We start from the raw sequence: 25,589 nt of genomic DNA on the forward strand, positions 1-25,589 counted from the left end.
GGGGAAATCATAGCACTCTACGCTATGAAATGTTAGTTCATCTTTTTTCCCCTTACAGATAGCTGGGTAATTTCATATTTATTTCATTCATTTTTAATTTCTTTTTAATTTCAAAATGCCATTCCCCCCCCCTTTTTTCACGACAGTGGTGTTGTCACAGCCCTGTTGCCTTTGAGCCATCATGCTAGTCGTTATCCGACTTTTAAGATAGAGCACAGTTTATAATCGACAAAAGAGAAAGATTGTCTGTCTTGAGCTGTAAGTCTTTCTCTGAACAAAATCTGTGAGGTGACAAACTGCTCCGCTCCCCGTCACTGGGAAACCATTTTGAGAAGACGTCATTTTAAACACTCCCAGTCACACCCAAAGTTTGGATACCTCTGACACGTAATAAAGTCTAAAGACTATGAATGATTCATCCTCTAATCAATAAGTCATGTTTGCTGCTGTGTCTCTGCCACTCGGCTCCAGGGAGTATTTTGGGCCTTGGTGAAACCTAAAACTATAGTGGGGTGATCATGACACAGCATGGTCACAACAAAGCCTTATGGGTAAAAACAGGTGCTATCATAGCATCTGACACCATGATAACAATTAAAGCTGTTACTTTATTTAACTGATGATGCAGAGCTGTGATGACGTTTTGATAAGACTTTGACGTGGCACCCAGGATCAGTTTACTAAAGTCAGCCCTACGTTCTAACTATCTTTTATTTATACCTTGTAACTAGAGTCTTTGTTAACGAATAGTAAATAGTCAGATTAAAAGCATTACCTGTCTGTTATACACCAATAATAAGAATAATCAGAAGTTGTATCAGTTTTAAAACAAACTTTGGGTTTAATTACAAATGTAGAAATTCCTCATTGAGAAATTAAGAAGCTCTGAAATATCTTAATTATTGGTCTCACTGTATCATACTTTTATAAATTATGTATTTCCTGCATTGAACTAACGTTTATCACCCCCCACATAGTCAACATTTTAGGGTTTAGGGATGGATATGTTATGCAGAATGCTACTTGTGTCTTTGAGTCAAACACATATTGGCCTCTGCTGCACCCACGGACCATTTTCTTTACATTGCTATCAATAATCACAGAACTTGCAATCATTAATCAGTTGAGTACTCCTTTGAACCTGGTTGATCTTGGAAATTAAAACTGTGGACATTTTGACATATCATAAAGCTCAGGTGAATTTAATAACCTTAGCATCATGACTTTCCCTAATTGTCCCAGAGAGCCAACATGCACCAAACCAGGACATTTGGTACATACTGGCAAGTGGAATGCAGCTATAACTGTTATTACTTTCACCTGTGCTTTTGAAAGAAAATTCAAAATGTCTGCTATAAAAAAAAAAAATACAAGTCCACCTGTTGACTTATTAAAGGCTCTAATTGATCCAGAATATAAAACCTGCTTGGGAACTAATATAGGCTAATATTTAAGGGGAGATTTTAAAATGGGGATTACCAAAGTTAGGTGTCAAACCTTGGCTCGACTTCACTGGATGAAGATGATGAAAACTTCCCTGTAAATTCAGGTCCATTCCCCTCATGCAGACTTCGCCGCAGCGTCAATAACTATTTTTAGTAACTCTGTCTGAGGCTGCCATGTTGCCTGCGAGGTAAAAGCTCGTGAGCCGCGGAGAGAGGATACACTGCGGTACTGAGTCACGGTCCCTCTCTCAGGTTCAACGTGTGGCTTATTTAGGACTTCCCGGAAGAGACAGCTGAGTGACGGGGCTGGGAGGCAGGAGGGGACCGCAGCACACAGACACGAACTCTTCCCGGGATATTGAGAGTCCTAAGAAAACATCTGCAAAAAGCGAACCAGAGGAGGAAGGTAAGTTGTTTTTTTATGACGAGTTTGTTACTGAGTTTGGTGTTTGGTACATTTTCTTGGTGGGGCGGAGGGATATTGGGGTGTCGCAGAGTAGCATGTCCAAACAAAGTAATCTTCACCTGCTCCCTCCGCACACCATGGTTTCTTACAGTAGGCTATAAGAACACTGAGTGATGACATGTTAAGGGTGATTTTGTTTTCTTTCATGTCGTTTCTTCTGGAGAAACGGTGATGTTGAGGTGTGATGCCTCAGATTTGAGGGGCGGTGAAAGTGCTGTCAGCATGCCAGCAGTGTGCCATGTCATATTTTATTATGACGCGTCATCTTTGACCTGTGAGTGCCGCGTGAACACCACCTGTAATCAGACAATAGAGATTCAAGCTGCCTGTTTATGTTATAGGCTATTATGCATTAGGCTGTACATTTTCCGAATTTAGTATTTTTTTTGACAAACAATCTTTGCTCGAAGTTCATCTACAGCTTTTGATGATAGTATCACATGTCTATGTTGGCTTAGATGTTGAGATAAATTTAGGCTAAACCCACCTTTTGAGAAACATTTTTTGAGTAACCATTGACCGGAAGTAGGCTACTGTGCTCTGAAAAAAAGGAAATCCCATTGATCCTTTCTGCTGATTAGGGTCATATCAAATGATGAAAATGTCCACAACAGCTTTAAATGGTTCCTTAAGTGACATTGACTCTTCACCATTAGACCCACATTATATTGATATCATAGTTTTTCTACTGTCACAATATATTTGGCAGATAATATCGCCTATTTAGTTGCGGAATAATTTAAACATCGTTTTTGTCAGTTGAATTAAAGGAAGATGTCCACTTTCAGCTATGTAAAAAAAATATCAACATAAAACAAGAAACCATATAAGTGTTTTTGAAAGTAGATTAAATACGAAGACTTTGACTAACATACCGATGATGTCACAGCTTCCTGTTTAGTAGCTGTATAAACAACTGTAGCACCTGAAGCCATTGCCAGTAGTAAAATTGCCCCTACATTTTCTGCATAAAACACAATTAAGGGGGCAAGGGAATGTGTCGTCATGTATGTAAAGTCTTCTAAATGTCACACATTGGTGGAAAGAAATTGCCCAAAATGACCCATTGAAAAATATCTTTGACTCTGCCATAGCATACACACTAGATAAACAGTTGTAACAGATATTTCCGTGTTTACTCGAATGAATTTATACAGTATAGTACTTTCGAGACCTGCATCAGAATAGCCTACAGTCAGAGAGTCCTACTATAGCTGCAGACTGAGGCCCGATATAGCTCCACAGATCAGATACCAGGCCAGTGGGTTCAGGGTAAAGTCAGTCATATCTTTCCACTGCAGGAACATTTGTGCTTTCTCAGCTGTCGGTTGGGGACTTTTTGTGACAAATGCTGCTGCCCACCTGTCGGCAGGAACAGAGGGAATAATGTTTTCATTCACTGGGGCTAAAGTCTGCTAAAGTCCACTTAATATAACAGCTGCAAATTACTGATAGATGAACTCCATTGACTGCAACATTTTGAGGTTGTCTTGTGTTTGACAGTTTTTGTCCCATACATTTTCTGAGTGTCTTGCTGTTCCCCTTCAGTTTCCTTGATGGGCTGAATGTATTTAGAGTTTATGAAAAGTTAAAAGAGCATTATTGGCCATGGCTTTGCATTGCCATGGAGAATTTGGCTGGCTGACAATGAATGCAATCAGTGCAGACGCCGGCTGTTTTTGTCTCATGGTTCTTAATCTCTTTCTTATTATTGAGTGTGACAGTGATTAAGTGGAGTGTTTTGTACTTGAGAAAATAGAGTAGTTGTCCTCTATTAAATGCATTAAATTAAAAGCTGCAATAATATGACTGCAATAGGTCATTATTACCAGCCAGCATTGTGTGTGTATGATTTCTGTCACTGCAATAATGTCACGTCCATGGAGGATGCAGTCACAAAAACGTTATAGGTGTTTAAGATAAGATAAGATAAGACAAGACTTTATTCATCCCGAAGGAAATTGTTGTACCAGAGTAACAAAATACAATAAACACAATAAACACAGTAGAAAAAGAGCAATTAAACATCCACAGACAACATGAAACATAGAAACATAGATGGTCACACAATCAATGCAATCATTATTAGCAATATTTAGTAGTTAGTAGTGCAAAAATTAAAACGTAGTGGCAGTTACTTAATTGCACGTTATCATAGCATTATTAATAATAATACTAATACTAATATAATATAATATTGCACATAGTTATATATATATATATATATATATATATATAGCAGCGAGTGTATTGCAATTATGTTAATTATATTGATATGTATATTGCACATAGTGTTGGTGTGTAAGTTCTCACTTCCCTTTACTTAAGGGTGAAGAGTTAAAACGTTTGATTGCCACTGGGAGGAAAGACCTCCTGTGGCGCTGTGTGGTGGTAATCGGTGATCTCAGTCTGTGGCTGAAACCAGTGTGGCATGCAGGGGGGGAGACCCGTTGTCCAGAATGCTGAGGAGTTTCCTCAGCATTCTCCCCTCCGACACCACTGCCAACGACTCCTGATCCACTCCCAGGACAGAGCCTGCTCTCCTGATGAGCTTGTTGAGTCTGTTGGCAACAGCTGTCTTCACCCCGCTGCCCCAACACACTACAGCAAAGAAGATCACACTGGAGACCACCGAGTCATAAAACATCTGCAACATAGTGCTGCAGACGTTGAAGGACCTGAGTCTCCTGAGGAAATACAGGCGACTCTGGCCTTTCTTATATAGGGCGTCAGTGTTTTTACTCCAGTCCAGTTTATTGTCTATGTGGACACCCAGGAACTTGTAGCTGTCCACAATGTCCAAATCCATGCCCACGATGCTAATTGGGCTTGGGGCGGTATACTCTGTTTCCTGAAGTCAACCACTAGCTCCTTGGTTTTTGTGACGTTGAGCTGCAGATGGTTCTGACCGCACCACTCCACAAAACAAGTTCAAAATGATGGAAGAATTCAGAGAAGTGTGAAGTCTGAGCTGGTTGGATGGTCTCTAGGTTTCATTTATGATTATCTATACAACATCAGAACAAGAAAACGGCCTGTTCCAATTACTCAGAGTCGGGCGTCAATAACAAATTATTCATTGTTATAGCAGACCCCTCTTCTGATGATCAACGGTCATTTGTTAAATGTTTTAGCCCCTAAAGAAATACAGTTTCCAACATTTTAAAGAATACACATTTAACTTTAGTGCCACAGAGTACAACTTTCTAATAAGACACACTTTATTGTATAGGGTTTCAGTCATTGATGAAGAGTCACAGGTTTCTCACTTTCTCATTGACATTAGTCATTGGATGTAAATATTAACAAATCGTCAGGATAAACGTTTGTATTGTAGAATTTATTTAATTTTTCTGCTATTCAAAACACAGTTTACTTGAAATGTTGCACATATAATATAAAAATTGCATGCATTTAAAACTATTGCAGTTTCGAGTAAATACATTACTTTGACCTGATCTACAATGTTATAATGGCAGATACATCTTTTGGTTTAGTGTTAACAGAAAACATTGTTCACTACAAGACTAACTATAACAATTGTACAGAGAAATTGTTTCCAAAAATATGAACATAATGCATTTAATTAACTTCACCCTCTGGTATCATTAAAATGCACTACCCTAATTAGTAATTTGGGACAATAATGTCCAGAGTGATACCGGAGGGTTAAACTTTTCTAATAAAGAAAAAAAAACATGGAGCATGGGACATAGCTCTCCAGGTTTTAGAGCTGTTGTGACCCAGAGAGCAGAAATAGCAGCTGATTCCTGCGACAGGCATCTGACTCTCCAGAGAGGCGGCTCGATGACGCCCATCAGGACATTTTAGCCGCTCCTAGCACATAATTACAAGACATAATTCACAAAGATTACAGACAGGGAAAACAATCCAGTCATAGCTGACATATTAATGCAACACAGAACCTCCTGGTGTTTTTGTATAGATCATATGTAAAGCAAATAAACAGATTATAACTCACACAATAGGATTGTGTGTGGGTCCTGGAGGTAGCAGGTGTCAGTTTAGGACGAGCGTGTTAACCAGCAGTTTGTCTAAACATGCTGCGAGATGCTGGGTTGAATTCCAATCTGTTGACTGACCGCTGCATTGCCTCACGATGAGGCATATATAAACATGTGGAAATATTATTTGGGGATTTTACAAGGTCACTGATGCCATCCTGGGACATAGATGTTGCTCAATATTAAATACAAAAATAAGCTATCCATTCCAATTCCTCTATTGAGCATTATTATGCTGAAAAAGCGCAAGTTATGTGATTTAAAAGTTTAGTGACAATTTCCCAATTATGTATAAAGTGTATTTTCTGTGCGTATTGTATGTGATTATTTTGGACCCAAACAGAAAACATGGATTTCTATTGTTTCTATTGTCAGGTGTTGTCACCGGTTTTCTTAATTTTCTCCACTGTACTCAATTATCTGTCCCTCCTCTCAGTCTGACTCCAGTCGCTTTCTTTCCCTGCTTGATCCAATTTGTGATCCTTACATAGCAGAGGTTGTGTCTGTGGCAGAGGACCAGGCAGCTCAAACAGAGACAGTGTTCATATTAAGCCCAATGCATCAACTAAGTTACACTCTGTAATGACATCGCTCTTTAAGGAGCAGCAGCATGGGGAAGTTGAGTAGTGATTCCTCCCTCCATAGTGATGTGGAAGATGGAAAGACACAATTTCATGTATCACAAAATGAAAACATTATACTAGTGAGCTCACAGTACATCTCAAGTAACTGTTTCTTTGTTTCCAGGTTTGTCACCATGGAAGGATTAGTGGAGCGGCTGGAGCGAGCTGTGACTCGCCTGGAGAAAATGTCCATCACCATGCAGGTGTCCAACAGCATGGCTAATGGGGACTGTACCAATGGCATCGATGGAGGCAAGTCTGCTTCAATGATACTCAACTTTTTTTGTATCAACAGGTTAAAGATTGAAGTGAAAGATGGACATGAGAGCTTTAATCTCTCCCTCTTGTGTCTGCAGGTCTGTCTCGGTGTATGGAGGCCTTTGACGTCCTGTTGAGAGGTCCAGTGTCAGAGTATATGAACTACAGCAGAGCCATAGGAAGCGTGGTGGAGAAACATGTAAGTTGTGTTTGATTAATGCACCAAAGTCTCTCTAAACAACGTCCTTATATTGTTCAGCGATCGAAATCCAGATGAGAGAAGATAGGAGTTGATTGACTCATGACTCATGACCTTCAATTATTAACGAAAAACAAACAAGCTGCTACAGCCTGAGATAAAGATGGCAGGCACTACAAATTCAACATTATTTATTGATCTTTGAAGGTGATTATACAAGTCCCTCTCTACCAACTTTACATACAAAGTTCAGTATTAAAAACATATAGAAGCTGTCCCTTCAAAGTCCATCAACAATACTTAAAGAGGAATACTATTTGTTGGACTACCAATTTAACTCCAGATGTAATTCCAGATGTGGCCCCCCATTTTCTGAAATTCTCAGTTTGAAATGTTTTCTCAGTGGGAGCACAGATGGATAATGTGTAGCCACTAGTGCAGTCTGTCTGTGCCAAACCATCATTTGATTGGATGCACATTTCTAAACAAACATGGATTGTTCTGCTTTTGATCTCACTTAAAGAAGTGCTGCACTGAAGGCTGAAGGACGGTGATGTTTGAGTTTGGGAGGTCCATCGCCCAAGGTTTCATGTCCACTACAAAGCCAAGGGTGGGAGTATGATTGAACTACGACCTTACTTTCATTTATAAAACCGCTAGTGGAGCACTGTTTCCTTTTTGGTAGTGACCTGTACTCCCATCAGAGGACTGTGTGTGTTGTGGTCAGCCAGTTGGCAATAATAGCTGAATAAATCCAGAACAACAGGGAGTGAAGACTAAAGGCGGGCAGACAGAAATCCCAGAAGAAAATGTTGGTTTATCTTCCTCTGTTCCTTGAAAGAAAGCCTGTATCTCTGCGTCCCATCACTGGACGGGATGAGAAAGAGGGAGAGTGTGTGAGCGAGAGCCAGAGGTGCTTTCTCTAAGTTTGCAGAGCTCCTTTTATGGTCAAAGCCTCCCCGGTGGTTCCCTTGGCCCGCGACTGCAGGTCTCAGACATACACAGGACACAGCTGGCTGAGACGAACCCTGAGTGTGTGTGTGTGTGTGTGTGTGTGAGTGTGTGTGTGTGTGTGTGTGTGTGTGTGTGTGTGTGTGTGTGTGTGTGTGTGTGTGTGTGTGTGTGTGTGTGTGTGTGTGTGTGTGTGTGTGTGTGCGCGTGCGTGTGTGCGTGTGCGGACCAGCGTGCGTGACTCTTTTTTCTTTTGTATGTGTAAGACAGACAGATTCACAGCCTGGATTTCAATAAGCTTGGGAGAACACGATGAAAGCATAAACGAAAGAGATTGAAAGAATGTCATGCACTGTAATATTCTCTATGTTCAGAATACACAATCATGCAAACACAAACTGTCAATCACAATTTGAGGGAAATGTATTTTCTCTTAGGTTTATTTTTGTATGTTAACAAATTCATTTTAAATTAAAGTCCATAGAAGTTTGCTTACATAGGCACGTAGGGGGGGGGGTGAAGGAGTTACACAAACACTGCACCGACAGCCAGGAGACTGGTGTTCGTGTCCCATGTGAAAGGAAAAATCTAAGTTGACTTGTTTTGTTTTAGCATGAATTAAGCCACATTCAAAAGCCAATATAAGTCAGTTTTCATCAAACCTTCTTTAGTTTGTCCGTTGTGAACATCTAGTTTGGGCCAAAAACAATCAGCTGAGACTGAGTGTGAGAGGGGTGTCAGAGCAAGCAAACCCTCATGTGGTTCAATTGCAGTGAGAACGTAAACTGACTCAATTGCAGGAAGTGAACTAAAGGCTATTAGGCGCTTCCTGTGGGGGCAAAGGTTGAGATGCTCACAGGTAAATGACAGGTGGGTTAAAGAGGACTGTTGCTTGACATCTGGGCCGGATAAAACACTCAGAATCTGATAAAGTCACCAAAAATAGTGACATTAATAAAGTAATCTAAGGAGCAAGGTAGTATTGTCTAGTATTGTCACTGGTACATTTTTATATACAAAGCCATGTTAGGGAAACTTCCATCTTATATCTGCTCCCTGATCTCACGGAGAATTGTAAGTGGCTACTGCCTGAGATCGAATGCTGTGGTTTTATTAAATGTGCCAACTGCTAGGACTGTCTTAGGGAAGACAGCTTTTAGATGCGCAGCTCCTCTGTCTTGGAATAGTCTGCAAATTAAATGGAAACTGAACAATCTGGTGCCACTAAATGTTTTTAAAGCTCGGTTGGATGCTACTCAATCGGAAGCTATTGGTACCTGTTTATGTGGATAATTTTGTAAATGATGCTGTATGATGTCCTTTTGCTGTTCTATTTATGTTTTTATGTTTCATGTGGAACTACTTGAGCAGGTCTCCCTTGAAAAAGAGATCAATGATCTCAATGGGATTTATCTGTATAAATAAAGGTTTGAAATGAAATGAATTGTCTTTTTGTTTTTGTTCACTACACATGCTGCTTGTTATACGTATTATAATCCAAACCTATTTAACCTTTTTTCTTTATGATTGACAGGCGGACATGGTGAATACCGCACTGCAGACTCAGAGAACTTTCCTCAAGATGGTGGCCACTCACCGGCAACCTGCACAGGTACGACGTACTGATAGTGGTTATAATAGAATGATTGACTAGACCTTTGATTACATAATGCATAATAAATAAAAGGATTGATTTAGAAACCTTGACTCTAGAAAATATGCCTATGTGCCAGTTATTTTTTGACACTTTACCCTTAACTCTGAGTCCTGTGTAAGACTGTACAACTAGAGTCTATTGTTTGAGGGGAGTTTTCTGTTAGGTAAAACCAGACCACTTTTACTGGATGGCAAACAATAGTTAAAAAGTTATTTATTAGTGTTTTATTTGCAACATAAATCATGTGTGCCACCATGTTATCTACCAAAACCTTGACAACAGTTAAAGTAACATTATCATGATTTTCCCACTGCCATTATTGCTGTTGGTATTTGTTGATTTTGTCATGTGACTAGATCTTATCATTATGATTGGCTGCTGTTGTTTGTGTTGCTAAGCTAACTGCAGCAGGGGATGCAACTCTCATGTCATTCTGTTTCAAACGGCATCAAATGTTTCTCATTTACCATAAAAGTGATCATTATCTCAGCTCTGTGTGTCAATGTGTGTCCTCCCTCCTGTGTTCCCCAGCGGGCCGGGCCGTTCACAGAGGGATTACACGGCTCTTTGACTAAGAAAACGCTAATACAACACATTCCCAGCATGTTCACGTATAGAGAAAGGGGGGTGGGAGAGGGAGGTGTGTGTGTGTGTGTGTGTGTGTGTGTGTGTGTGTGCGTGTGCGTGCTGATATGATCCCATTGGCCTCCTCTGTGTGTGTGTGTGTGTGTGTGTGTGTGTGTGTGTGTGTGTGTGTGTGTGTGTGTGTGAGTGAGAGAGCTGATATGATATCATCCCATTGGCCTCCTGTGTGTGTGTGTGTGTGTGTGTGTGTGTGTGTGTGTGTGTGTGTGTGTGTGTGTGTGTGTGCGCGCCCACCAGGAAGTGATTACTCTCTATCTGTCAGGTCAGCGTCTATGGCTTTCTCCCTATGCTTTCTCCCCAACCTACTTTAGATGTAACCCTGCCCACTGCCGTATGACGAAAAGCCAGAACACCTCTATACTCACGTGATCGCCAAACACATGTACTGATACCTGGTGTGCATTACATTACATGTTACTTGTTAGACGCTTTTATCCAAAGCGACTTACATACTCAATACTGTGGGAAATCCCCACAGGAGCAATTTGGGGTGAAGTGTCTTGCCCAGGGACACAACGACATGGTGACTGCAGTGGGGTTTGAACACCAACGGACAACCCACTGCACCACACGCCTCCCTGCATTTACACAGATGTGTTCACATGTACTTTTTAGAGATTTATATATTTAAATTTAAAACAACATTTTAAAACAAAGATTGTGCGGACAGAGTGGAAAAATACATGTTTTCAAAAAGTAATATAGACAGGGCCTGAATGTAGTGCCTTTAGCTGCTGTCAAAACAAAGTTATCATCACTAAATAATTGTATTTAATACGTTTTTTTGTTGTTGCTAGATACAGGCTAAAGTTATCAAAATATCACGAGGGATTGTCTCACCTGCTAGTTACAAGATTCTTAAAGTATAAGCTAGACATATGGGCGCTGTAGCTGCTTTATGCGAACAAACCCATGTTTTATCTTCATCAATTATACTCACCAATACAGTGGTAGATACCAGTTTAGCTCAGATTACTGATGCAACCCAGAGTCATGTTTCTGTTTGCTAAAAAGCCAAATAAAAGAATGATATGTAGGAAAAGTCATTGTTGAGTCGGGGCTGCTGCAGCTCGACATGGTTGGGACATCAGTTCTTTACTTACAGTCAACATGACCCACAATAAACCCTTCAGAGCACACGCACACACGCAACACACACGCACACACACATGCACTGAATATTCGCACCAACTACCACCACTACAAACCATTTCCTGAAAAACATTCACAAACAAACACACACATCACTCACACGTTCATGTCTATATCTGAGTTCTTCGATACAGATCAGTCAGAGAAGGAAAAGTGTGTGTGACTCTGAACAGTGCAGCCTCTCCTCTCCCCACACACACACACACACACACACACACACACACACACACACACACACACACACACACACACACACACACACACACACACACACACACACACACACACACACACACACAGATTACAAACTTCTGGCTTTTCTCTGCAGCGCAGCCCCTGTTGTGCTCTCTGACTTTTTATGGGCATGTTCTATATTTGAGCCTGTTGTCAGTATGTGTGTGTGTGTGTGTGTGTGTGTGTGTGTGTGTGTGTGAGTTAGAGTTAGAGTGAAAGAAAGTAAGCCTCTCTCCCATGTGACCTCAAGTTGGCCTGTTAACTTGTGTCTGGCAGTTCAGACTTGCAGACTTTCCCAGTTACAGTTGTTTTCCCGTTGTCGCTTCTCCGCCTTTGATCCGCTGCTTAGGAAGCCAAGATACGCTGTTCCATTGTAACACACTGCCTATCAAAAAATGTGATCCAATGTTTCTGAGCCTTTTGTCTGCTCATTCTCTTCCTGTTTGTCTGTGTCTCTGCCCCAATTTTGTCATCTTTGTTCAGAGATTATTTCCTTTTTAGTTCAACCGTACGTCATTAACATTTCCTAATGCAGTGACTTAAAAGGAATACCTAACTCTCAAAATGACCATTAGTATATGAACCATTCTCCCAGTGTTACCTTGAATTCTTGAAGAAAACGCTACAGCTTTCACCCTATTAGCTTAGCATAAAGACTACAACAGCAGGAAACAGCTGGACTGGCTCTTTCCATAATTTAGCTATTACAACCAGCAGATGTAGCTTCTGAGATAAGTTCGTAAAAGTAATATATATTTCTTTGTGTTTAAGAATGCATTAGTGTTTGTTCCCACAACAGCTGTGCTAGAAGATGTCAACATTATCCTGAGCTAGTAATAGCTGAAGGGTTTTACATGGAAAATTGTAAAATCTGTACTAACTTGATGCCAGCATGTACATTTGCCAAAACATTTTCAGTTAACAAGTCACTCGGGAATATAGCGAATATATTTGTCTCGCTTCTCACTGCAGCATGAGTGAGGGGAAGTCCACACTCTACCTCACAACACATGACGACGTTGTTGTTGTTGTTGTTGTTGTGGAAGTTAGAGAAGGACAGACGGCTCTGAGAGTCAGTTGTTTGTGTCCTCGCTGTTTATTGATTTTCACATTAATTGTGGAGCTAAAAAGATTAGTTGATTTGTCGGTATTTGGTGATCAATTAATTAGTTTAAACATGCCATAAATGAAAAAATAATCTATAGTAATTGTTGGTTGCAGAAGTAGAGGACATTTTCTGTTCCTGATTTAGACTCAAATTCATGTTACCTCAAATCATCCTTACATAGCAACCCCTAGTACATCTGCATGCTATCTGTTTTTGCTTCAAAGCTGCTCTCACACCAATATCAGCTGGATTTAGTGAGAATAAAATCAGCTGTATGATCAGAGAAAGGAGCGTCCATCTCAGCTTATGGAGATCATGTGCATCTCATCGAGGGAAGAATTAGGTTGAAAAAAGGAGGACTATTTCTATTTCTCCTTTGCACGCAGCATAGGAGCTGACATCTACATCTATGTACACTACAAATTAAACCTGCTTCTTGACACTCACTTACACACATCAATTAACTGTGGAATCGCTACATATACTTTACGGCTATTATACCTTACCCTACATCATATAACTTAAATAGACAGATATTATGAAAGGAAATACACTGGCCTATCTTAATGAATGCAATCAATCCGCTACTCCAATAAATAAGTCTTCTGCAACTTCTCATCTGGATAAACAGCTTTGGTCACAGCTCATTAAATATTTCACATAGCTATTTTCACTGCAGATCAGAGCAGTAATTCCCACAATGAAACACTATGTTCCCGGAGCCATGTGTGTGTGAAAGGTAAACTGTAAACACTGCAGGAGCGGTATGCCTTACAAGGACAGAGGGATCTCCCCATGAACCCAGGAATGTTTTGTAGGAACAGAGCGATGGGGAGGGGAGCCGAGTGCTGGGAGACGTTATGTAGCTGAGATCTGGAAAATCCAATGGAAAAAAAACTCTGGCTAATAAAATGGGTTGCTGACCTCTAGTATAGTTTAGGAATGAGTGAGTGACTGCATCAAGAGAAGGCTAGGTATGAGTAGGCCGGGAAACAATGCTGGTGTTTGGAAATGAAAATAATCTGAAACATGTTGAAGACGAAAGTAGCTATCATGTTTTGCTTAAGAAGTTATAATCTTTGGTAGCTTTTACAAGTTTTCTTTGTGATTGAATTTTAGTGTAACATGCTGTTTACAAGTTTAAATATTCTGCCCACATCTTCTTCATCTGCAGATGGAGCTGAAAGACCTGCTGAAGCCGATTTCGGATCACATCCATGAGATCCAGAGCTTCCGTGAGCGAAACCGCGGCAGCAACCTTTTCAACCACCTTTCGGCCGTCAGCGAGAGCATCCCCGCTCTGGGCTGGGTGGCTGTGGTGAGGAAGATGAGCATTACACAGTATAAAACACACAAATTACACAGCATAAAAACACACACATGTATAGTGCTGCGTACCGGTACGCCGAACCGGTACTGGACTTGTACAAAGTTTCGGTTCAAACCGGAACGTCAGGAACCGGTACTTGGACTCGCAAAAAAACTAGCACTTACATATATTCTGGTGTCTGTGGTTATTTAAACATTCCCTGATACACGTTATTCAGCGTCAATAAATGATTGCTAATCCCAGTGTGCTCAGTGTACAACATCACATGTCATTTCACCTTCGACTCACGGTTTGAAAACGTAGCATGTGGCGAAATGCTAACCGGAAGTGAATAATTTTCAGAATAAAAGTATTAAGTTAATAGTGTGAACTTCCGGTTTTTTCAGAATAAAATTGATTTAAATTAGTGTATTTAATTAAAAAATGACGCCATATCAACATTGATTTTAATTTCTAACAGTATGTACTGTATAATGTACACATGTAGAGTTGTAGAAAATACATGGTGTACAGACAGTACAGTACACTCTGACTGTACAGTCACTACAGTGTAGCCTATACTGTATAGTCGGTGTGTAATGCGTATAGTCTACTCTACACTCTACCTTTCAGCACCGTTTTAGGGATTTAGGCTCAGTCAGCTCAGGGACTGTTTGGTTACTTTAGTTTGGTAAATGAAATAAATGTTTGAACTTTGTAGTAGTTCACTGTAGTTGCTGTCATAAGTCATTTGTAGACTTAAGTGGCAAAAAGTGTTTTTTTACATTTGTACTTTTTAGAGAAATGTAGACACAAGTTGGAAGGGAGCACAATAAACCTGACGAGTTTGAATTTGAGTTGATTATGAGTTAATTTTCAATTGATAATTAGCTCACAATAAGTTCACTTTAGTTACTCACACAACTTGACACAAGCCATGGGTTCAGGTCCGGACTTATAAGTCCCGACCTGAACCTGAACTTCTGGACTTGAGTCCGGACCTGAACCTGAATGTGAGTCCAGGTACGCAGCACTACACATGTATACAGGACAACACACGTAAGAAGATGCGTATCAGCCTAAAATAACATTAAAAAGCACAAAAACACGTGTGTATACAAAAGAATAAAATAAACTCCTTCAAGGAAACTTTAACCTTCAATAAAATGTAGGCATGGAAAATATCCATCTTTCTTTCAATATAAATGATGTACAAGGGGAAAAAAACATCCTAAATTGAAAGTAGGTTTTACTTTTTGAACATCTCAGATACACAAATGGTATTTGAACATTGGCATGCACATGTAAAACCATAAAAAGTCAAAAAAGTTCAACTCTAAGCAAAAAATCTAAGTTCTCTTACCTAATATGTAAGAAAATGTGAATGTTTGTTATCTCCTGCTAAAACTATAACAATGTCGCAGACAGATAAGTATAAATAAACACAGCCCACTGTGTTTTACAGCATGTGTCCCACTATCTGCTTTTCATCAGTCTCTGTCCTTTGAGTTTAGGGATGAAAATCATTTAGATTAAGATCAAAGATTTTCCACTTGAGTTCTCAAAGAAAAGCCTCTAGAGCTGCTCAGTGTTTCTGTCAGGACGGACCTTTAGCACACAGGTCATATCCAACATCTCTCTACTGTATGTCATTATGAGCTCTGCTGCTTTTTACTATGACATGATGAAGACAAGTCAGCTGAAAGACAGATACGTCTGACAGTGTTTCTGCCATACTAACATTGAGATGAATGTTTCCTAATGAGCATGAATATCTCTTCAGTGTCAGAAGCCGGGTCCATATGTGAAGGAGCTGAATGATTCTGCCATCTTCTACACCAACAGAGTGCTGAAGGACTACAAGGAAACGTAAGTAACTCATTTTTCACAGCACAATAAATGTTCTGTCAAAAACATTGATTCTCTATGTTTAACCTAATTTAAGACGATGACAATCTTGTGATACTTGGAATTTTGCGGCATGAATTTTTTTTGGAAACTAATTTTTCATGCAGTTCTAGTTTAGGAGTGATTTGGATAACTTGCAGTACATTGCCTAATAGCACAAATTGTACTTCTGATCTTACAAATTCAAGTCGAGATGTGATGATAAATGGAAGTAAAAACGCTTGTGCAAGGTTTTCTAAATAGAAATGACCTTCTATTTCTAAGATGCATTAGGTTAGATTTCTATGACTACAATATGCTTCTCTTAATCTGTACAATGCTTCACTTTAGATGTTCATGATGTTTTGCTCTAACCAATCTTTACTTTCCTTTTCTTTTGCACCTTTTTTCGTCACTGCTTACCTCATTCTCCTCTCTGTTTTCATCTGACCATCATATCTTTGTCTAACCAAACTCCCCTTTCCCCCAGCGACCAACGTCATGTAGACTGGGTGCGTTCCTACCTTGGAATCTGGACCGTGATGCAGTCCTTCATCAAAGAGCACCACACTACAGGACTGGAGTGGTGCATGAGCGTGAGTACTTCTTCTCTCAAAGTTAAGAGCCCCTCTGATAAAAATCAAATGATTTACCAATCTATGGGGTTTTTTATATGCTGAAAGGCACAGAACTAGCTGCTGTATTTTAAGGAAAGTATCAGAAACAGGGTGCTAGATTGCCAGAGCTTCATTTATCACATTTGGGAACATTTCCTGTCAATTTGCTTGGTGGGCCTTTCTATATCATTTGAGTAACTCTTGGTTAAAACAAGGGGTGACAGAGGAGAAGCCATGTAAAGCTACATATTGGTATTTTGCAAGATTGGTTTTACAATTTCAAAACCATGGCACAAGACTCGTCTTTAAAGATACACATTTTGATGCGCAACCTAGCACGAGTCATGGTGCTTCAATGAGTGCTTCCAGACCCTTTTTCCCCAGTTTTGCATATGCATGCCTGAACACAATAAATTACTGCTGTAACAACTTGTTTATTATCTTAGCTGTCTTTTCATCTAGTTTCCATTCACAGGCTGAGATATTTTTACATCGGAGCTCAAATTAACTCCTGCTTTTGCAGTACACTTCCATTTTTAGTTATGGAGCAGCCGGTTACATAAACCGCCGCAGAGAGCATGAATGAATGAGCTTCTCTCCAGTAGCTGCACCCGAGGGTTCGCCGTGGATCTCCCAAAACCTCCGTCACTCACACACATTTCTGTTTATGGATGTCTCCTCTGGGACTCCTCTGCACTCACAAGATCCCAGGGATTATTATGGCTTGAAATCCAAATCCTTTTACGCACACTTGACCCTTTTTATTTATTGTAAGCCAGACTCATCTTTATTAATTCAAGGACAACCATTTTTTGACCTTTTAGGAAATATGTGTATTGACTTTTATTTGATGTTGCTCTTGCTGAGAGTGAAATTAGTAGATACATACCAAACTCATATCCGTACGTAATTATCAAGCTTTAACCTGGTTAGCAAAGCAAAACATTAGAAACAGGGGGAAACTGCCAGCGTAGCTACTATCAAAAACCTATACCAACATAAACAGCGAGACTAAGATTTGAGATAAAAAAAATAAAAACTAAAGGTTTGACGAGGGAATATGTGTTGGACTTTTTCTTGACCTGGACCAGTGACTTCCCCAAATGCTAGGAGGAATATCCTCCTGTCTCCATTCTTTATGGCAAGATAAGAGTTTAATTTCACTTCCAGGTCTGAAACTAGGTCCATCCATTGCTAATCTTTCTGAAAAATGCTAAAAGTGGGCAACTGGGTGAGAGGGTGGGCATGGAGGGAGACTGTAGATGTGTGAGGCTGTGACATCTGATAAGACGATGTTAAACTTCATTTCTAATATGAATTTCAAGATATAGATCATTCATGAAGGAGAGATAAGGTTCAGGGCTTACCCCAGGCAAGCAAATGACCCCAAATGTTAAACGTTTTAAATGATTTGGTTAAAGCCTGATGTGAAGCTAATGCCCAACAGCTGTGTGTGTTTTCTACAAGCAGAAACTTGAGAGCCTCCAGTGGCTGTGTGTGTGTCAGCTGTTGTCCCTGCTGCTGTCAGACGACAGAGCTGAAGTGTGTGTGAGGGACGGAGTGTGTGTGCCTACAAGGACGGGAGTGTGGGGTACTAACAGGTGGTCCTCAGGGTTTACTTGAATGGATGTTTTCTTCACAGAAGAACCCCGACAAAGAGTCACACAGCCAGCCGTAACCTAAACCGCTGGGCTGGTCCCGCTTTAACACAGCCGTCATCTGCAGGCCGGCAGGGTTTAGTGACACGCTTATACTCTCACATGCACAGGCCAACATATGGAGGTGACTTTACACACACACACACACACACACACACACACACACACACACACACACACACACACACACACACACACACACACACACACACACACACACACACACACACACACACACACACACACACACACACACACACACACACACACACACACTCACTCACTCACTCACTCACTCACTCACTCACTCACTCACTCACTCACTCACTCACTCACTCTGTCCCATTAGTTAATCTCTATTGAATGCCACGTTTTAACAAAGTATTTTGCACTGTATCTGCCATGCAAACAATTACCACCAACATTGCTGCGGGGCAACAATGACGTATCTAATCTCCTCTGATTTGTGTCACCAAGTTGTTAAATATTTGTTCAAATTGTCCTCTCGGTGCTCTGTAAGCAATTTGTGGCAGCCTCTGAGCAGTAAAGTACAAAAATAAAATCAACCCATTCTAAAGTAGGTCTGCGCAAAATCATTTGGTTTCTATTTTATTTGGAATTGTTAAGGCCTATAAAATGTCGGAAAACAGTCAAAATTAGCGATTAAAACACAAAACCAGAGATGAAGTCTTCATTGTGCTTTTCTGTTGATTAATTATGATTAAACACCCCTCAACATATAAAAAGGGGGCGGAAATACCTTTTAGCAAAAGTTAGGTTTCCCTCTGCTTCAGAAGAACTTGTTTGTGTACCCTACACACAAACACACACACAAGCAGGCATGAACACAAAGAGGTAGTCAGACTGTTTTACAACCATGTAGAAGCACACACACACTCGTTGCTGGTCCTAATCCAGTGGTATGCGCTGAGTTGTTTAGTGTAACAGGTCAGCATTGTTGAGCAGTGATATTCACTACACATGTGCCTCGGGTCAAAGGTCAAATAGTCTCAACTGCACTCAGAAGCGCGTAATGTGACGGTTGAACCGCTGTGAAAGGTGTGTCTGTCTCTGGCAGCTGTGCAAGGTCTTCAGTCTGTGTGTGCAAATGTGTGTGTGTGTGTGTGTCTGCTTCTCTTCACTGTAGTCGATAGAAAGCTGGGAACTTCTACTGTACACATTTCAAGAGTTAAAGCTCTTCTTTTTAGACACATTGATGTGGACTGGATAGCACTGATTACATGTACCACTTAGTCAGTCAGCAACCATTTTCAAAGCCACTGAACTTCATTTTAAATTCTAGCGGAGATGCCAACGTTTACGAATAGGCAAAGTAGGTCAGGTTGATTTTCATTTTTGAGAGAACTACACAAAAACCTGCGCAATGTATCAAAAGATCTAGACAAGTTTTATTGTAGAATTTCTCAATCTGTCTTTCATCAGGCATGCTCACACACAACACAACTCAAAAGGATGGCCTTTTTTTCCTCCAGCACCTGGATTTTTGCTACCAACATAATAATTGTTTTACTAAATCTGTATGGGAAATGCACAAGATATTTAGAATATTCCCGTTTGTAAACATCATATAGCTATAACAAAGAGCTGGGAACAAGCTGGTACAACATATAAACACATAGTACAAACAGATATAGACAGTAAAAGCAGCAAAAGGAAAGTAAAGGTCTTAGGACTGGTAAAAAGTGTCATATACCATGTAGTCAGAAAACAATCTCAGACACCATGTGGTCCAAAAGACAGGAAGCTTCAATATATTTCCAGTGCAACACTCCCTCTGCTGGAGAGAAATGTCCCTGCAGCTTTCATTCATAAACCACCTGTCACCACTGCGTTTACTTTCATTTAAAGCCTGTTTTTCTCTACCCTCCAGGGCCCCATCGCTCCTCCTTCTATCTTTGAGCCCCCCAGCACTCCCTCCTGTCCTCCCCCACCTCCCCCTCCTCCCCCCGGCCCACCTCCGGTCTTCACTGATGACTCCCAGCCTCAGGTGGGCACCCCCCCACACTCAGCACTGTTTGCCCAGCTCAACCAAGGCATGGACATCACTAAAGGTGGGTTGAAGAAAGGTTATAGTAAGGAATGGACCAAGTATTATACAAATTTGACTTTTTTAGAGAGACTTAAATCAATTAAACTAAAAAGAAATTAAGTGTGACAACTAACAATGATACGCTTTTTTTGTGATAGTCTTTGTATTTACTTTTAGTCTATGTCCCCTATATCTTTTTATTATTTTCCTATCTTCCATTTGGCATTTTTTTGTTATTGTGTTAGGACTTCTATGTTGTGGTTTGGTTTTGTTGAAAACTGGACAATTAAATTAACTTTATGTTACAATAAAACGTTTTTGTTTTTTTCCCACAGGAATAACACATTTTACACAATGTTTTCTTTAAAATGTGTTTGTTTAAAATGTCTGAGGTAGTTCACACATATATAAATTCATTCTTACATCCCTGCATGTGCAAATACACTTCCATTTGTTTTAATCTATAGGTCTAAAGCATGTATCAGAGGAAAAGAAGACCCACAAGAACCCAAATCTGCGTTCGCAAGCAGCACCGACCAAAACAAAGTCTCCGGGGAACATGAACTCCTCCAAGGCAACCGTCCAGAAAAGACCCCCTCTGATGATGCTGGATGGGAAGAAATGGAGGGTGGTACGTCAAATGTTTCTCTTTAAGAGAGTAACCTTTTTGTATGATGGTATGTCACATGTTATTGACTGAATCCAATCCCTTGTGTTGTAGGAGAACTTTGAGCAGAAACACGACCTGGTCATAGAGGAGACGGAGTTAAAACAAGTGGTCTACGTCTTCGGCTGCAACAACTCCACCCTGCAGATTAAGGGCAAAATTAACTCCATCATCATTGGTGAGTGGCCTGAAAATAGACTGGAAATGTGAGATTTAAATAATCATTTCTGAATATGACTTACTTTACACGTATCATCTCTCTCCAGACAACTGCAAGAAGCTGGGTTTAGTTTTTGAGAACGTGGTTGGGATTGTGGAGATCATCAACTCCAAGTCAATTCAAATACAGGTGAGAAACACATGTATTGGCTTTCAGATCCAACATTCCGGCATTAGGGCATCTGCTTGAACAGATGTATTCACATATGATGGCGAAATGTTTGAGTTTGGCAGCAGTTCTCCTGATTTCACGTGATTTTCGATTATTTGTGCACCACCACATGAATGCAGCATTACAGCAATGATGGCTGCCATTTAGCTTCGCTTTGTATGTGAGCAGCAGCTGTGCTATATTCTCATTCAGTGTCAGGTGGCACTTGTTTTCATTGTATTCTGTTACAAAACTTTGCAATCAGTTTTATTTTTATATCGGTGCATATTTTGCCACCTCAGTCATTTCGAGATGTCTTTCTCTAGGTGTTGGGAAAGGTTCCCACCATCTCCATCAACACGACAGAGGGCTGCCAGGTCTACCTGAGCAAGGACTCTCTGAACTGCGACATCGTCAGTGCCAAGAGCTCCGAGATGAACATCCTGGTACCACAAGACGACGACTACGTGAGTGTCTGAGATCGAAAGGGACAGGGAGGGATCTGTGTGAACTGGGAAGGTTCTCCCAATCAGATCTTTTCATGCAAAGGCACATTGCAATGAATAAGAAACATTCTCAGTATGCATTAGACTTTGTGTTTCATAATTCATGAAAATATAATTCAATAAAAGTTTTTTCTTCTTTGTTGTACCACAGAGGGAGTTTCCAGTACCGGAGCAGTTCAAGACGGTGTGGAACGGCTGCAGACTGGTGACGGAGCCCACTGAGATGGCAGGCTGATGGACGCTTCATTATCCTCAGCATTTGTTTTTATCTTTTTTTTTTAAATAGTCTCTCCGTCTAAAATACAAAGGGATTACTGCAACAGATTCTCTTTTGGTCTGCTCGTTGTCTCTCAATTTGTAATGTCATATCTCTGTAGCACTTTGAAACTATTAAGACAAGTTGAACCAGTGATAACAGGTTTATTAATCTTCACTACAAAACAATAAATAGACAGCTCAGGCTTAAGTCCCACAAACAGTGTGTTTACCTTTTCTTACATGTCTGCGCACTAGCATGAAGGCATTTATGTAACAAGCCATTATATTTCAACATTATAACCACTGTGCTTTTTTTAAATTCACTATCTGAGAGTTAAAGCACAATTTAGATCACAGCAGATACATTATTCTAGAGAAACTGTTACATAATGTTCACAAACATCACTTGGAGTTAAGTTTGGGACAATGTGGTATATTTTCCATCAAATGAAGTGTGTCTTAGGAACTCCTTAATGTGCGTCATGAAGTACTGTACTGGCAGTCTATATATATGCAGTATAATCAGTCAGTACTTCACTACTAACTTCTATGAATATTTAGACATCAAGTTACAAGCACTGCACATTTGTAAACTCTTAAAATTGATTGTAGTAGTAAATATCCACTTGAGCACTTCCTACTCTCTCTATCACTTTGTAGCAATGTATCACATGGCACCAGCATATGTAAGAGAAGTTTACACCACTAATGCTTTTCAAAACGTTTAATTTACATGAAACAACTTGATGTTATTGTGTATCCTTTTTCAAATAAAACCAAAACCCTCAGTTCTTGCTTGTTGGTGTTATTGCAAAAGAGAACAAGATATTTCACTATCAGAGAGCAGAAATATCACAAACACGACAAGGGAGCTCCAAAATGAAAAACAGACTAAAACATCCAGATGAATCCACAATATTTACAGATAAAGAGAGGTAAGGCAGTCACAGATTAAGTTTAAATATTTTCATTTTCAAGTAGCTTTTAAGTCAGTGCGGTCATTATGGAAACAAACAGTATAATTTAGCTTTTTAAAACTGTTTCAGTACTTGAGGAGACAAAAAGTGGAGATCAATTATCAAGATATAAGCTCAAATAACGTGTGTCAAAGGCTTCTTTCAGTGTTTGATCACCATATTTCCCTGAGAGTCTTGAGTAAAGAGCATCTCGTCCTCCTCCTCCTCCTCCTCCTCCACCAGAGATGTGTAAGCGCTCGTTCTCCCCGTCCCAGAGTTGGTGTTACTCTGATCTTTGAGTGGACTCCTGGTTTGCAGACCTCTGTGTGCGATCACCCTGAAGCCTTCAGAGTCCTGAGTGAACAACATGGCCAGACTGTCCTCGTCAACCTCCCTGCAGGACTGCTGTGGCGCTCGTTTTTTTAAAGGAGTGCTTGGCTTTGTCCACTTGAACTGTGACTCAGGGCTCTCCTCTTTATCAGCCCTTTTCCACGGCTGCACAGGAATATGTTTTTGAGGTGATGCACTTTTTGGTTCTGTCCATTTATGATAAGAAAGAGGTTCAATATGAGAGAGAGCCGAGTGCTTTTTTGGGGACATAGAAGACCAAACCCTGCTGTTTTCTTTCTCATCGTCCATCTGAGAAGAATGAGTGTTTTTCAAGGATTTTTGAGTCGAGGTTCTACCTTCCACATCGATCTGAATACCAAAGGCATCCTCACTTTGTAAACTGTATGGGAAACTTGGCTCAGAGTTCTTCCCTGTAGTATTTTTCTCATTCATCTGGTCACATTCATCGTCATAATATTGGCTAAATGTGAGCAGCGGATCCTGACTCCACGCCTGAGGAGGAGGTTGACTGTCAGCTGGGAAAGAGGAGGCTGCAGTGACCCTCCTCTTACTCTGTGGTGGATTTATCTCCTCAAACTGCTCATCTCCATCTTCACGGTCCATGTTTTGAGAATGTGTGTGACTGACTTCCTGCCACTCTGATGCTTCAGGCTCAGCCACATTTTCACTTTCCCACTCATGATACACACAAGGGTCAGAGTTGTGTAAGTCAGATATTTCAAGATCCATCTCACGTCTTCGTTTTGTTCCCGATAACACAGGGGTGGGTGCAGTGAGGGCATGCGTGGATGAGGCGGCTGATGAAGAAGGCTGCAGATGATCTGTGTTTGGCACTTCAGAAGTTGTCATCTTATTGAGAACTTCAGACAGAATGTGTAGAAAAAAACAATATGTTAACACTGGTCGATGTGTTTGCTATATCCCATAATTGAAGTCGTTTTAAATTGTGCCAGTTTTTAATGTTTATAATGGTTTCTTTTATTTGCATATTGACTGGTTAATGTGCCATTTAATGTGTGTTTTACGACCGCTGTATTCGTCTGCCTGTATTGTCTGTGTTGTATCTGTTGTAACTTTGTTCATGCTGCCCTTCTTGGCCAGGTCGCTCTTGAAAAAGATGAGACTTTTTACCTGGTTAAATAAAGGATATGTAACATAGCTGCTTAAATATAAACATTCAATTGAATGGCCTGATTTAACATAAGATGATATCTATCCTAAGAAAATGTCTTGACAACCTGATGGCAGTAGGGATCATGCAACATACCTCTGCGCTGAGCTGTGAAGAAGGTGGATAAAGCGCTCTGTTTTGTCTTCGGCATCTCCATTTTGGTCTGAGTGAAGTTGAGTGCCACTGACAAACTGTATCCCCTGCCCTCAGTGAAGGGATTCAGCAGCTTAGAAATGGGACGAGGGGCTCGTTTCTAAAACACAAGATGCAAAAAAAGGTAAGTAAAGATCCTACTAAGATACTCTATTAAATGTCTTGATTCACACCTTTATTTAGAGAGCTAGCAAAATAGCTATTCAGTCAGAATTTAAAAAGCTAGTTTCCAAACCTGCTTAGCTTTTCCTTTCAGCTGCACAGTGTCCAGCCAAACTCCACACTCCTCCTGGGTGGAGGTTTGTAGAGATGGTTTGGAGGTCTTCATGGCAAGAGGGGAATAAAGCTCTGAAATACATTCAACAAAACAAAATACTGTTGTTCAATAAGGCAATCTAGAAATCATTGCATACAAAATGTAAAACATTGATACCACAGTTTGTCAAACAACATGTAACATTTACAAAATTATTAAATGAATGCATTACTATTTGCACTACATCGACAGTAATATACAGTTTGCTTTAAGAGCAATATCCCGTTCGATTTGTTATTGTTAATTTAATCACACCATAATTTCAACACATTTCTAACTAAGGAACAAACCGTTGTTAACTATCAGCTAGCCACCATCGCTAACAGCTAACGTTAGGTGATTTGTATTTATAAATGCCTTACTTTAGCTCTCCTTATAACACAAGTGGTCATATCAGATTTGAACTGACCTCATAAAATGGCTCTGGGACGTTTCTAGCTTTCGTTTGTCCTTCTTTAAACTTGTGTAGCTTAGACGTTTCTTCAGAAATGTGTCCTCTTCCGTTTGTTTGAGTCTCGCGCCTCGGTGATGTGCTGCCGCTGATTTCGACTGGGTAA

The 25,589-nt window shown here is 40.3% G+C and overlaps 2 protein-coding genes across 2 annotated transcripts; one reads left to right on the forward strand and one right to left on the reverse strand.

Annotated features, from left to right (window-relative positions):
- Positions 1 to 1,621: 1,621 nt before the first annotated feature.
- cap2 (cyclase associated actin cytoskeleton regulatory protein 2) lies at positions 1,622 to 22,876 on the forward strand. Its single transcript, XM_034094722.2, has 13 exons — positions 1,622 to 1,851; positions 6,684 to 6,811; positions 6,916 to 7,016; positions 9,502 to 9,579; positions 13,938 to 14,081; positions 15,856 to 15,941; positions 16,450 to 16,555; positions 20,126 to 20,306; positions 20,752 to 20,915; positions 21,006 to 21,129; positions 21,218 to 21,300; positions 21,648 to 21,788; positions 21,979 to 22,876. The coding sequence occupies exons 2-13, from the start codon at positions 6,694 to 6,696 to the stop codon at positions 22,060 to 22,062; spliced, it is 1,410 nt and encodes a 469-aa protein (XP_033950613.1). The 5' UTR covers positions 1,622 to 1,851; positions 6,684 to 6,693; the 3' UTR covers positions 22,063 to 22,876.
- Positions 22,795 to 25,558, reverse strand: LOC117455286 (aurora kinase A- and ninein-interacting protein). The gene is made up of 4 exons (XM_034094723.2): positions 25,442 to 25,558; positions 24,952 to 25,064; positions 24,660 to 24,816; positions 22,795 to 24,252 (listed from the first exon to the last, which is right to left on the reverse strand). The coding sequence occupies exons 2-4, from the start codon at positions 25,042 to 25,044 to the stop codon at positions 23,204 to 23,206; spliced, it is 1,299 nt and encodes a 432-aa protein (XP_033950614.1). The 5' UTR covers positions 25,045 to 25,064; positions 25,442 to 25,558; the 3' UTR covers positions 22,795 to 23,203.
- Positions 25,559 to 25,589: the final 31 nt, after the last annotated feature.

The sequence above is a fragment of the Pseudochaenichthys georgianus genome, chromosome 11 (genome assembly GCF_902827115.2).
Source record: "Pseudochaenichthys georgianus chromosome 11, fPseGeo1.2, whole genome shotgun sequence".
NCBI lineage: Eukaryota > Metazoa > Chordata > Actinopteri > Perciformes > Channichthyidae > Pseudochaenichthys > Pseudochaenichthys georgianus.

Coding starts and splice junctions, on each gene's coding strand:
- LOC117455286 (XM_034094723.2), bottom strand. CDS start 25,044: ATGAAGACCTCCAAACCATCTCTACAAACCTCCACCCAGGAGGAGTGT. Junction 24,817..24,951: donor TGAAAGGAAAAGCTAAGCAG/GTTTGGAAACTA, acceptor CTTGTGTTTTAG/AAACGAGCCCCTCGTCCCAT. Junction 24,253..24,659: donor CTTCACAGCTCAGCGCAGAG/GTATGTTGCATG, acceptor TTCTGTCTGAAG/TTCTCAATAAGATGACAACT.
- cap2 (XM_034094722.2), top strand. CDS start 6,694: ATGGAAGGATTAGTGGAGCGGCTGGAGCGAGCTGTGACTCGCCTGGAG. Junction 7,017..9,501: donor GAAGCGTGGTGGAGAAACAT/GTAAGTTGTGTT, acceptor TATGATTGACAG/GCGGACATGGTGAATACCGC. Junction 21,130..21,217: donor AATTAACTCCATCATCATTG/GTGAGTGGCCTG, acceptor ATCTCTCTCCAG/ACAACTGCAAGAAGCTGGGT.